General features: G+C 39.2%; 1 protein-coding gene across 1 annotated transcript in view; it reads left to right on the top strand.

Moving 5' to 3' along the window:
• LOC145397182 (uncharacterized) overlaps positions 1-12,008 on the top strand; it is a 36,305-nt gene extending 24,297 nt beyond the window's left edge. Inside the window, exons 13-14 of the mRNA XM_080270381.1 lie at positions 11,439-11,568; positions 11,886-12,008. Of these exons, the coding sequence (XP_080126507.1) occupies positions 11,439-11,568; positions 11,886-12,008 (253 nt within the window). The remainder of the gene's footprint in view (positions 1-11,438; positions 11,569-11,885) is intronic.
• The last annotated feature ends 1,072 nt before the right edge of the window (positions 12,009-13,080 follow it).

Here is a 13,080-nt window from a genome sequence, read left to right as displayed (position 1 = left end):
AACGATGAGTGGAACGCAGTGAAAGATCAGGAAAATGGCAGTGTGGAGGAGGAATGGCAGTTGTTTAAGAGTGCTGTGGTGGGGCATGCAGAAGTGGTGTGTGGTGTGAGACGTGTGGGTGGTGGTGTAAGAAAAGGAAGTGAATGGTGGTGCGAGGAAGTAAGTATGGCTGTGGCTGAGAAGAGACGTGCATATGAAGTGTGGCTGGAGAGGAAGGATGAGGTGTCATATGAGAGGTATAAGGAAAAGAGGAATAGGGCGAGAAGGGCTGTGCGTGATGCTAAAGTGGCAGCAGATGAGAGGTGGGGTAGGCGGCTGACTGAAAATTTTCAACAGAATAAGAAAATGGTTTCGAAGGAGGTGAAAATGGTGCAAGAGGGAGAGTCTGGGAAGGAAGAGCGAGTAAAAGCAGAGGATGGAAGGATGTTAATTGAGATGGATGCAGTAAGGAAGAGATGGCCGGAGTATTTTGAAAGACTTAAATGCAGAGGAGGAAAGGGAGGCTGAGATTGTGGCGGATTTTAGGGTGCAAGGAATAAATGTGTTGGGAGAGTTGAATGATTCTTTGATCACGAAGGAGGAAGTGCAAGAGGCAGTAGAGGAGATGAAAACAGGGAAAGCTGCAGCTATGGATGGGTGTGCTGTGGAATGTCTGAAAGGTGGTGGAGTGACTATTGTTGACTGGTTGGTAAGATTGTTGAATGTGTGCTTTGTGCAAGGTATGGTGTCAATTGACTGGGCAAGTGCTTGTGTGGTCCCGTTGTACTAGTTCGTCAGAGCACTTACGGTTAAAATATCGATAAAATAATGGTAAAGAAGCAACATCTCTACGTACTGATAATGGAGGAAGGTCCTGCGTTATGGCAGGATTATTGATTAATCTAATGGCTTCATTTTGAATTTTGTCCAACTGCCTCAATGCAACCGCTCCACATCCACTCCACAGTGGTGAACAGTATTCGATCTGAGAACGCACATGACTTTTGTATATTGTGGCCATCTGCTTGTCAGTGAAGAACTCACGAACTCTGTACATAAGTCCCAGTTTTTTAGAAGCATTTTTAGCAAGGGATATAATATAAGCTGTCCAGCTTAGGTTGGGGTTTAGAGTAACACCTAGGATATCAATTGTAGTGGATATGGGAATACTGACATCATTTAAAATTATGCGAGAGTCTGAGGGATTCTTTCTTTTGGAGAAATTAATGTATTTAGTTTTCTAAGCAAATAAATGAGACCAGAGTTTTTTGTCCCCATTGATTAATTTTAGAAAGGTCCTGGTTCAGAGAAATTGCTGTGGTTATTTGGGAATTTATAATATCAAATTGTGGCGAGAAGATGAGAGAGAGAAGAGAGAGGTATATGTGAGCAGGAGATGGGAGGTGAAGAGACTGGTGAGGGAAAGTAAGAAGAAAGTAGATGAAGAGTTTGGGAGGAATCTGAGTGTGAAATGGAGGGAGAGTAAGAAATTGTTTTGGGAGGAGGTAAAGAAAGTAAGGCAGTGTGAAAGAGGAAATAGTAGGGAGTGAAAGATGGGAATAATAGATTGTTGGTGGAGAAGAGAGAGAAATTGAGGAGATGGAAGGAGCACTTTGAGGATTTGTTGAATGTAGAGAGTGGCAGCAGTGCGAGTATAAGTGGTTGGGGAATGGCTGGGAGAAGAAGAGATGAGAGGAGGGAGGAAGAGATCAGTAGGGCGGAAGTAGTGGAAGCAATGAAGAAGATCAAGTTCGGAAAGGCCCCAGGAATTGATGAAGTGTGTGGTGAAATGCTGAGGTATGGGGGTGAGATTGTTGTGCAGTGGATATGGAAGTTGTGTAGATTGGCTTGGGAAGAGGGAAGGGTTCCAGAGGACTGGAAATCAGGTATAATTGTTCCTTTATACAAAGGAAAAGGGGACAGAGAGATATGTGGTAACCATAGGGGTATTTGCCTTCTTAGTGTGACTGGTAAAATATATGGTAGAATACTCACTGATAGGGTTAGGCATATGACAGAGGAGCTAGTTGGAGAAGAACAAGGGGGATTTAGGAAGGGAAAAGGGTGTGTAGATCAGATATTTGTTCTAAGATGTTTAGAAATATCTAGAAAAGGGAAAGAAAGTGTATGCTGCCTTCATGGACTTGGAGAAAGCTTATGACAGAATAGATGGGCAAAGTATGTGGAAGGTATTAAGGATATATGGAGTGGAGGGGAAATTGTTGAGTGCTGTGAAGAGTATGTACGAAGGAGCTAGGGCTATGGTGAGTTTTTTTTTATCTCAATGTGGGATTGAAACAGGGTTGTGTGATGTCTCCATGGCTGTTTAATATATACATGGATGGGATTGTAAAGGAGGTGCAAGGTAGGGCAATGGATGTGGGGGTGGCTCTGATGAATGAGGGTGAGATTTGGAAGATTCCGGTGTTGCTGTTTGCTGATGATACAGTATTGTTGAGTGAAGATGAATGGGAGTTGCAGGTTTGGTGAATGACTTTGGGACAGTGTGTAGGAGGAGGAAGCTGAAAGTTAATGTAAACAAAAGTAAAGTTATGGTGTTTGAGAGGAATGAAGTAACAATGTACAGTGAGGTTGGTTGGAGAGGATATGGAGAATGTAAGTGCATTCAAGTACTTGGGTAGTATGATGAGTAAGGATGGAACTTTGGGGGATGAAGTGCGTGAAACGGTGCAACAGGGAAGGAAGATTGTTGGTTCACTGAAAGCAGTGATGAGAAATAGGGAGGTGAGTATGGAAGTTAAGAAGTCACTGCATGATAGTATTGTGATCCCTACCCTGACGTATGGAAGCGAGGCATGGACCTTGCAAGAGGGGAACAAGTCAAAAGTGAGAGCAGTGGAAATGAGCTACTTGAGAGGAGCATGTGGAGCGACATGGAGGGACAGGTTGACGAATGAAGAAGTGAAGGAACGTTGTGGGGTGGATGTGGATGTGGTTGAGAAGATTAGGAGAAATACACTGAGGTGGTTTGGACATGTGGAGAGAATGGAGAATGAAAGACTGACTAAGAGGGTGTATGTGGGTGAGGTGGAGGGAGGGAGAGGGAGGGTTAGACTGAGGATGAGGTGGAGGGATGGGGTTGAGAGGTATATGAGGGAGGGGGGGTGAGTTGGGGGGAGGGTAGTCAAATGGTGGGTGACAGAGCGACTTGGAGGCGTTTTGTTTGTGGCCACCCTCTGCGGGATTAGGGCGTCGGGCTATAGACAGATAGAAATTGTGTAAAAGAGGTACTAATGTGAAAGAACTATGAAGGGTCGAGTCATCAGCATAAGGGTGTATTGGGTTGTGGGTGGCAGATAGGTCATTAATATGAATGAGAAAGAGGGTTGGCGCTAAAACTGATCCCCGAGGTACGCCAGCATTTATGGAATGAAGATGGGAATAAACTCCATCTACCATGACCCGTATTTTTCTACTATGGAGGTAAGAAGAAATCAGAGGAACCAGTGATGCAAGGCCATAGTGTGACATCATAGACAATAAGGCCTGGTGCCATACTCTGTCAAATGCTTTTGAAATATCAAGTGCTACTGTGTGTGTTTCACCATGTTGGTCTATTATATATATATATATATATATATATATATATATATATATATATATATATATATATATATATATATAAAATGAAGCCAGTACTTATATTTTGTGAAACATATAGTGCCTGGATTAGTGAAATAACTGGCCTACCATAGCAGGCATTATGTATGCCATTGAGATATGCCATAGTCGCTCAGGAAACAAGCAGTCATGTCACCACAGAGTCAGGAAGGGAATAATAGAGGTGGTTGGGATGGAATCATGTATGTTTTATATTGCAAATAGTTCAGTGTGAAATATACATATAAAATAGTGCAGCGAGTGTTCGTTGAGAAATATTGCGTGCATTGAATGACTTACCTCAACCTAGCGTAAGTATCAGAGACAACAAATATGCCACACAACCACAGACTTCAGTGAAAAGGTATTGTACCAATCTCAGGCAGTGCTATAATGCATATGGTCTAGTGTGAAACATAGGAATAAAATAGTGCAGCGAGTGTTCCCCGAGAAATATTGCATGCATTGACTGACTTAGCGAAAACCTAGCACAAGGATCAGAGACAAGAAATATGCCACACATATATACGTATGTCGTGCAGCGAATGTTCGTGGAGAAATCTATTGTGTGCATCGGTAGTGCAAGGAGGAGAGAACAAAATACGCCACACACACACACACACACACACACACTACATAACTCCTCGTCTTCAAACCCTTCAAGGTTCTGCCAACATCTCAACACCACTGGAGGAAGTGAGTAATCCTTATTTTGTTGATCTGTATATTGACCTATTTCTATATTTCTATACTTTTTATACAAATAAGTATTGTATTTTACATGTACACATATGAGATGGAAAAAAGTTCAGCTTCATTATCACTACCTGGTAAAAAGACTGGTGGTCATGTTGAGTTTCTGAGAGCACTACCAAAGAGCTTACCAGTATGACATTTTACGTGTATACTTTGAGTGAAAAAAGAAAATAATAAAACCTAACGAGCGAAAATATGAAGATGTGGGTGACGCAGGGAAAGGGAGTGTTTTTATCTCTCTTCCGGGCAAGGAGGAGCATTCTACGTTTGTCGTCCAGTTACTCAAAAACTATTAGACGTATCGATTTCCTTTAAGAACCATGATAATGATCAGTGAATTCTACGTATGTACGGGACATAACAATGTAATATCTCCAATGAAAAGTCGTAGTTACATTGGCGGGAATATAAAGGTTATCATGTGCACATGACGAAAGTGCAGCACGGCCGTGAGTACCCAGTAGTTTTTTGCGATTTACTCGGAAACTATGAGGCCTTTCAAAAATCGGCGTGGCGCATGAGAAAGCTCATGAAATTCTACACAATAATATGAAATAAAAACATAACGTGTGCGAGAAATCTTTTGCAGAAAAGCTCCCTGCTTTTTTCAAAAAATGGCTTTCAGTTTTTGGTTATTTTCTCGAAAACTACACATCGTATCATAACCGGACATTCCCATTAGAAAGCTGATGAAATTCTGTATCAAAACTTCTAATAACATTTTTCTGTATGATAGAAAACATTCCAACTAGGATGTTGGGAAGTGAAATTGATGTTTGGAAATGTTTTTTCACGGTAGCCTAATGTACTTTTATTCGTATTTTTCTGTGTTTTTTTGTTCTCTTGTCGGCTAGAACAAACATGGGCGAATAAGATATGTAGGTTTCATGGCAATATATAGAGGTTTGGGTGGCGAAAACAAGGCGAGAATACGTGTGTTCAGCGGCGTGCGGGTGGGCTGGCTGGGAGGAGAGTGGAGTAAATCGTGTGTCGGCAAAACTTATAAAACTTATGCTTGGGCGAGAGGGTTAAGTGAAGACGGAGGGGAGCTGCAAGGCTTGGTGAATGAGTCTGGGAGAGTGTGTAAGAAACAGAATCTAAAGGTGAATGTAGAAAGGAGTAAAGTTATGGTCTTTGAGAGAAATGAAGGAAGTGAATGTACAGTGAGGTTGGATGAGGAGGAAATGGAAAATGTGAGTGTGTTTAAGTACTTGGGTAGTGTGATGCGTAAGGATGCAAGTTTAGAGGGTGAAGTGCTTGAAAGGGTAGAACAAGGAAGAAAGGTTGCTGGCTCCTTGAAAGCAGTGATAAGAAACAGGGAAGTGAGCATGAAAGTGAAAAAGTTACTACATGACATTATTGTGATACCAACTCTAACGTATGGATGTGAAACTTGGATCTTGTTGGAGGGACAGAAGTCAAGAGTGAGAGCAGTGGAAATGGGTTATTTGAGATGAGCATGTGGTGTCACATGGAAAGACATACTGACAAATGAAGTAAAGGAGCATTGTGGTGTGGATGTGGATGTGAGAGGAAGTGTTAGGAGAAACATATTGAGGTGGTTTGGCCATGTGGAGAGGATGGAGAGTGACAAACTGACGAGGAGAGTTTATGTTAGTGAGGTGGAGGGAGGGGGTAGAGGGAGGGGGAGGCCAAGGATGAGATGAAGGGATGGAGTGGAGAGGTATATGAGAGAGCGAGGTGTGAGCTGGGAGCAGGGCAGTGAAATGGCAGGGGACAGGGCGACATGGAGACAATTTGTTTGTGGCCATCCCTTACGGGATTAAGGTGTCTGACAATAGATAGATAGATGGTTAGTTATATTTGTCAGATGATGAGACCCTTAGAACTGAAGGCAGACAAGTGCCAGTGACATAATGTTATAATTTACCATCAAAATAGAAAACAAGATATTCTGCATCCTTTTTTTGTCTTCGCTTGTGAACACCACAAACAACCTAAGTGTATAATTAACACTTCTTCAAGGGGTATATAAGTTTACCCATTGATTGTTGTTTTTACTTGTGATGATAGCCAGCAGGTCAATGAGTGGCCAGCGTACTTCTTTTTCAACCTTTTCTTCTTCTTCTGCTTCATCTGCTTCTGGTGAATTTGTTAAAAGGAGGCCTTTGGAGATATAAAGGTGGTATTATAAGAGGTAATTTGACATGAAGAATCCAAATCTGCCATAAGTTGACACCTGAGGTGGCACCATCTAGCGACAACTTCAGTAAAAGTGCTTAATTTAAGCCTATCGAGACATAAAAGAGGTCGCATATACTGTAAGGTTATTTGGGTAGTGAGGCACTGTTAATGCACTTCCATTACCTGGGTAGTGGGTCTCTCTTTGTTAAGGCTAGTTACTTTTTACAGCAAAGTGTTTGAAATAAGAGCCTCACCACAGGCCCCAGACAATTCTACTCTTATTACTGTGGCGACAGCCAGGAAGTCTAGTGTAGCCAGCATTCTTCTTCTTCTGCTTCTGGCGAATTTGTTAAAAGGAGGCCTTTGGAGACATAAAAGTGGTACCATATAAGGAAATTTGACATGAAGAATCAAAATCTGCCATCAGCTGACACCTGAGTTGGCACCATCTAGTGACAACTCTGGTAAAACTGGTTAATTCTAGCCCATTGAGACAAAAGTACCTCCAGAAGATGGGTAGTGTCTCTCGCTGTTAAAGTTAGTTACTTTTTACAGCAAACTGTTTGAAACAACAGTCTCGGCGCAGGTCCCATAGCAATTCAACTCCTGGTATCATACGAGTGTCCTATGTGTGTGTGTGTGTGTGTGTGTGTGTGTGTGTGTGTGTGTGTTTTCTTACCGAATTGTTTTTACCTAATTGTATTTTTACAGGAATGAGTCAAGCTCGTACTGTCCCGTGTATTCAGTCAGTTTTATGATACATATCCTTAAATTTATGAATTGTTTTGGCACACACTATTTCATTCGGTAGTGCATTCCACTGATCAATTGCCCTATTTGGGAAACTGAATTTCCTTACGTCTTTATCACCCCTCTTTTCATGCAGTTTTTCGCAGAGTCCTCTTGCTGATGCTTCCCCATAGGTTATATACCCCTTTATGTCGATTTTCTCTTTCCCTGGGACATATTTATATAGCATAATCATGTCTCCTCTTTCCTTCACCCCCGTAGTGTTGGCAGATTCATTTTTTTTTCTGTTTTTTCTTCGTAGCTTAGGTCCCTTAAGCTTTGTACCCATCTTGTAGCGGCCCTTTGAACTTTTTCAATCTTGTCTATGTGTTTTTTGAGATGAGGACTCCAGACTACTGATGCATACTCCAGGGTTGGTCTGATAAATGATATTATCTTTCTCAGCATGTCTTTATTTATGTATGTGAATGCTATTCTCATATTTGCAAGCAGTGTATACATGTTCCGTACCTTCTCACTGATGTGGTCAGCCGGAGATAGTCTGTTATTGATAATCACACGTAGGTCCTTCTCTCTTTCTGATGTGTGTAGGGTTTTACTTCCTAACTAATAATCCCAATCTGGTCTTTTTCCACTTTTACCAAACTTGATTACATGACACTTGTCCACACTGAATTCCATTTGCATTTTATCACTCCATTCATGAAGTTTATTTAATTCTTCTTGTAGCTCTCTACAAGAGTCTGTGTTAGTAATTCTCCTAGGTACTGTATTTTTGCATCATCTGCAAACATATTTAGATAGCTTTCATTTCCAATGTTACTATGTCATTTATATACACTAAAAACATGATTGGTGTCAGCACTGAGCCCTGTGGAACTCTGCTAGTCACTTCCCTCCATGATGAGTAATTTCCCTTTAGTATTGTTATCATTTCCCTTTTTCTGAGAGAATCTTGCATCCACCAGTATAAGTTGCCTTGGATTCCTCCTGGATGGTACAGTTTCCATAAAAGTCTTTGGTGCGGTACTCTGTCAAATGCTTTCTTGAAATCTAGATAGATATTGTCAACCCATCCTCCTCTTTTCTGTAATGTTTCTGCAACTCTGTCATAGTAGCTTAATAGGTTAGTACCGTAACACATGATTTTCCCTTCCTAAAACCAAACTGCCTTTCTGTTATCATATTGTGTTCTACTAGATGGTTTACCCAAACTTTTCTTTTCAGCTTTTCTAATATCTTACTTACAACACTGATTAGTGATACTGGCCAGTAATCGAGTGGATTTTGTCTACTCCCTTTCCTGAATAGGGAAACAATGTTTGCTTTCTTCCAAATATCAGGTAGTTTACCTTGACCCAAGGATTCCTTGAATATTAAATATATTGGTCTACTTAACTCTTCTGCACATTCATGTAACACCCAACATGAAATTTTGTCAGGACCATTTGCTTTTCCTTTGTCTGATTTACTTAACTCCTTCTGTATTTCTTTTTCTGATATTTGGATATCTGGCAATACGTGTGGGCATTCTTGTTCCATATCATCCGTCTCAAAATTATTTTCTTGCATAAAAACTGATTGGAAATTTTGTTTCAGTGCTTCACAAACATCTTTCTCTTGTGCATAGATGATCCCCTCGTCCGTAATGGATTGTATTTTATCTTTAACTTTGGTTATGCTTTGTTTGTAGCTATAAAATAGCTTCAGTTGACCACTACTTTCAATTATTATCTCTTCCTCAAACTCTCTCTGGGCTTCTCTCCTTATCCTTGTATAATCGTTTCTTGCCTGTTTATAGTTGTTATATGCCCTCTCACTATTGTGTCTTCTGTATCTATTCCACAACAAGTCTCTTTTTTCTTTTGACTTTTTACATTCTGTATTAAACCATTTCTTTTTTGTCCTTTCTGGTTCTTTGTGCTGTAGGATGTAATTTTGGACTCCTATTTCATAAAGTTCACAGAACCTTCTTTATATAACATTTAAGTCTCGTCCTCTAAGCTCTTTCTCCCAATCTATTATTAAGAAGTACTTCTTTAGGTCATGGTAGTTGCCCTTTTTGTAGTTTAGGCTCTTTTTGTAATTCTCATTAATGTTAACTATGTCATATGCAATCCTGAAGTTGCAATTTAATACTGCATGGTCGCTTTTTGCCGAATGGGGTGTGATACATTATATTATCAGTATCACTTTCTTGCTTAGTAAATATAAGATCTAATACTGATGGATCATCAAGTCCTCTTTTTCTGGTGTTTTCCTTTACATGTTGTGTTAGGAAAAACTCCTGCACAAGGTCCAGGAGCTTTTAGTCCCAACAGCTTTCATGGCTTCTTACATCTAGAGTATTCCAATTTATATTTGTATTGAAATATCCAGTTAATTCTTTCAGATTTCTCTCCCATTCTATGTAGTAATGCTCTTAAACTCTGAATTGTACTCTTTGCCAGGTCTTCATATTCACCCCTTTCCCAAGTGTTTGTTTTGGGTGGCATGTATAAATTTCCCTTCAGATGTATTTATCTCTACTGCAATCAGTTCTACTTGAGAGAGTATATCTAGTTCTATTTCTTTGACTTGTAGATTTTTCTTTGTTAATATTATAATTCCTCCTTTTTTTACACTCCTATCTCTTCTCCATATATTGTACTTCTCAAAGTTTAGGGTATCGTTTGATATCCTTGGGGTTAATTTTGTTTCAGTCAGGCAAATAATATGTGGTTCCTTTTCTTTGCTATAATCTTTCATCTCTAATAATTTAGATACCATTCCATCTACATCTGAGTACATCAACTTAAAAATTTTGTTTACATACTTGCCATAGCAAGTATGTAAACAAGATTCCCTTCTTTTTGTATACCATTTTCTTACCTACAATCCAATTACTTTGTAAAAAAAGATTACACCTCTCTTCCTCTGACCTTTTCTCGTTTTTTGTTTTGCTTCCTTGCTCTTCTCCTTTAGTGTTCCCAATTCCTCTTGATTTTTTTTTTTTTTTTGAATTCCTCTTTTTCCATGAGTTTGTTGGCATTTTTTAATATTTCCTCTACAGTGTTTGCACTCTGGAATGTTGGTTTCAGGGGCCTTGATTTACTTCACTCATATTTCCCTAGCCTTTTATGTTCTATATCTTTCTCACAGATACCCTCTGATACTTGCTGCAGTATGTTCTTTATATTTTCTATCTTCTTTTTGTCCCTTGAGATTCTGTTTTTTTTATTTCTTCTTCACCTATGCCACTGATTACTGTAGATTTGGTAATCACTACAGCTTCCCTGACTAGTTTTGGGTTGTTTTTCATAATTTCTTTTACTTCCTTTCGTACGCTTTTTTCTTCCACCTTTGTATCTAAATCATTCTTTACTTCACCATTTTAGCATACAAAGTTTGTACCCCATCTTGGTAATTTTTCGCCATTTCATTAACCTGTGTTATTTTCTCTTCAGTTTTACTACTTGGTCTAGCAGACTGCTTGCTTGCCTGATTTTCTCCATATCATTTGTGAAATCATCCATAATTCTCTCATGGTTAACAGCTGAATATCCCATTTCACTAGCCTTTGTTCCCAGTGAATTTACCTCAGCTGATAGTTCATTTATTGTTGTGGCTTTTCTTTTTATTTCCTTTATTAAGTCCTTATTTTTTTCCTTCTTCTCTGGATAGCTCATTCTTGATTTTTTCAATTTCAGTTTGTAAAAATCTTTCTATTCACTTTTTCAACTAATTTATCATAAGTTTCCTTGGCAACCAGTTCTGGGTAGAAGTCATCATCCTGTTTTGTACCTCTGTCTCATAACACCTTCTAAAGGCATCTTTCCAAAGTATGAAGCCATCTTAAAGAAAAGATTTCTACTTACAATTTCTGCATCACTCGGTCGTCTGCTAACCTTGATGTCCAGCTGACGTAAGGAAATTCATCACACTCCTTGTCACTGACATAGATGTATTCTTACTCTAGGCTACACTTCTTTGTTATTTCTTGCTTTACTATGTTGAATCACCACCTAAATTTGCTTGATATGAGCTTGACCCATAAATAGATACAATTTAGGTATCTCCAGAGCTGAGCTCAGTGATACACTTCCAACCTGTGTGCTATTGGAGCTGTGTGTGTGTGTGTGTGTGTGTGTATAGCCATTTTCATCTTAATGCATAGTGATATTCTATGCCTACTATATCTCCACCAGGTTGATGCGTGTCGCAGAGGCTGGTCTGTTCGGTCAGTTTACCAAGATGTACACTCCAAATTACACCTCCTGCCTCAATCCATCAACAACAGTAGCACTCAAGACTTCCCTGGGCATTACAAACATTTGGGTAACTTAGATCATGTTTTTTTTCTTCTTTTAAATAACAGTGAACTAATCTGTTAGTTTACACCCACTCAGCTAGAGGAAGTTTGTCATTTTTTTACTACCATCTCTAGACAATTTTATTCTGCTTGGGACATTTATCTGTTCAAATCTTTTAATGGCTGATTCTCCTAACCCTTTCACTACAAGAAATATCTAAGTTGTGTGTAATCACCTGGAAGAAATACGAATAAAATTAATAAAGACATCATCGGGAAGATAATGCGAAACCGTATCTCACATGTGGACAATATGAACTTCAGCATCCTCTCTCCCCACCAGGGAATGTCGGTTGCTCTGGTGGGAGGAGCATTTGCCAGCTTCGTATGCTTCACCCTGGAACTCCTCACTCATCGTTCCCGTGTCGACTCAGCTTTAGGGCAGAATAGTGCTGAAGTTGCATAGAAACAAGAGTAGAACAATTCGGGGTAGCAGACATGAATTATTAAACTGACAGATATTTCCACTGTGGAATAAACTTAAAATCGCCCAGAATTTCATAATTTCCCAGAGTGTGACGCAATTTTGAGATAGAGTCACATTACCGATAGAAGGAAGGACGCATCATCACATACCTTATTTTTTTTTCAAAGATGACCAAACCATCATGGCTTCTGAGATAGGCACAACAATAATTAAATATTACATAGCTTAAAGCCATGGGAAAATCGTATAATTGTATTTCTGATTTAGAGACAACTAATTTATATTTTAGGAAGAGAACTTTTTAAGCAAAGAGAAAGAAATTATTGCAGACAGTCTTATACCTGATTATTTTATTGGAACTTGCAGTACAGAAATGATGAACTTCATAGCTTTTAATATTCGCTTTTGGTTAACAAATTTTAATTTTTTATTTCGTATGAGGCAAATTTGTAAACAGTCTGTCCTGAATGTGTAAGGACACTGATGACAGAACACGAACAGTGCTGTCTCACGAGCCACGGTTAATAAGATGTCACATGCGGCTGTCTGTAGGTATCCCTTCTACATGCTACTGTGGAAACATAGGGTCATATTTTATGAGGCATTGCCGATTTCGTAACACATTTTTTTTTTCTGCACATTATACATCAATTTACTCTGGTTGTGTGTGGAGCAAATGCTGAGCAAGCTTCACTTTCTGTTGAATGAACTTGAAAGAGGACGTGACAGGAAAAGAACTCAAGCAACTTCATCTCAGAATTCAACACCAATAAACCCTTTTAGTCAGATGATGTATTTCACTGAATGTTTCCTTGCTATGCCCACATATTTTGTTAAAGTTTCTAACGGTCTTTCTTAATGGAGGATTTTATTAAGCACATAACTGCCTTAAGTACAAAAATTATCTTCAAAGCTAAAGAAAATCGTCTATTTTAATAACAAGTCAGAACTTAAATGATGTTCTCGAGGAGAAGTGGCTAATTCACGTTTGTTATGATTTTTCGATTTTTTCAGTACAAATTCAATCTTTATTCGTTTTTAAGAGGTATCT

The sequence above is a fragment of the Coenobita brevimanus genome, chromosome 40 (genome assembly GCF_032717465.1).
Source record: "Coenobita brevimanus isolate Jiangsu-jjx chromosome 40, ASM3271746v2, whole genome shotgun sequence".
NCBI lineage: Eukaryota > Metazoa > Arthropoda > Malacostraca > Decapoda > Coenobitidae > Coenobita > Coenobita brevimanus.
Note: the sequence above shows the minus strand (reverse complement) of the source record. Positions and strands in the feature narration are given on the sequence as shown.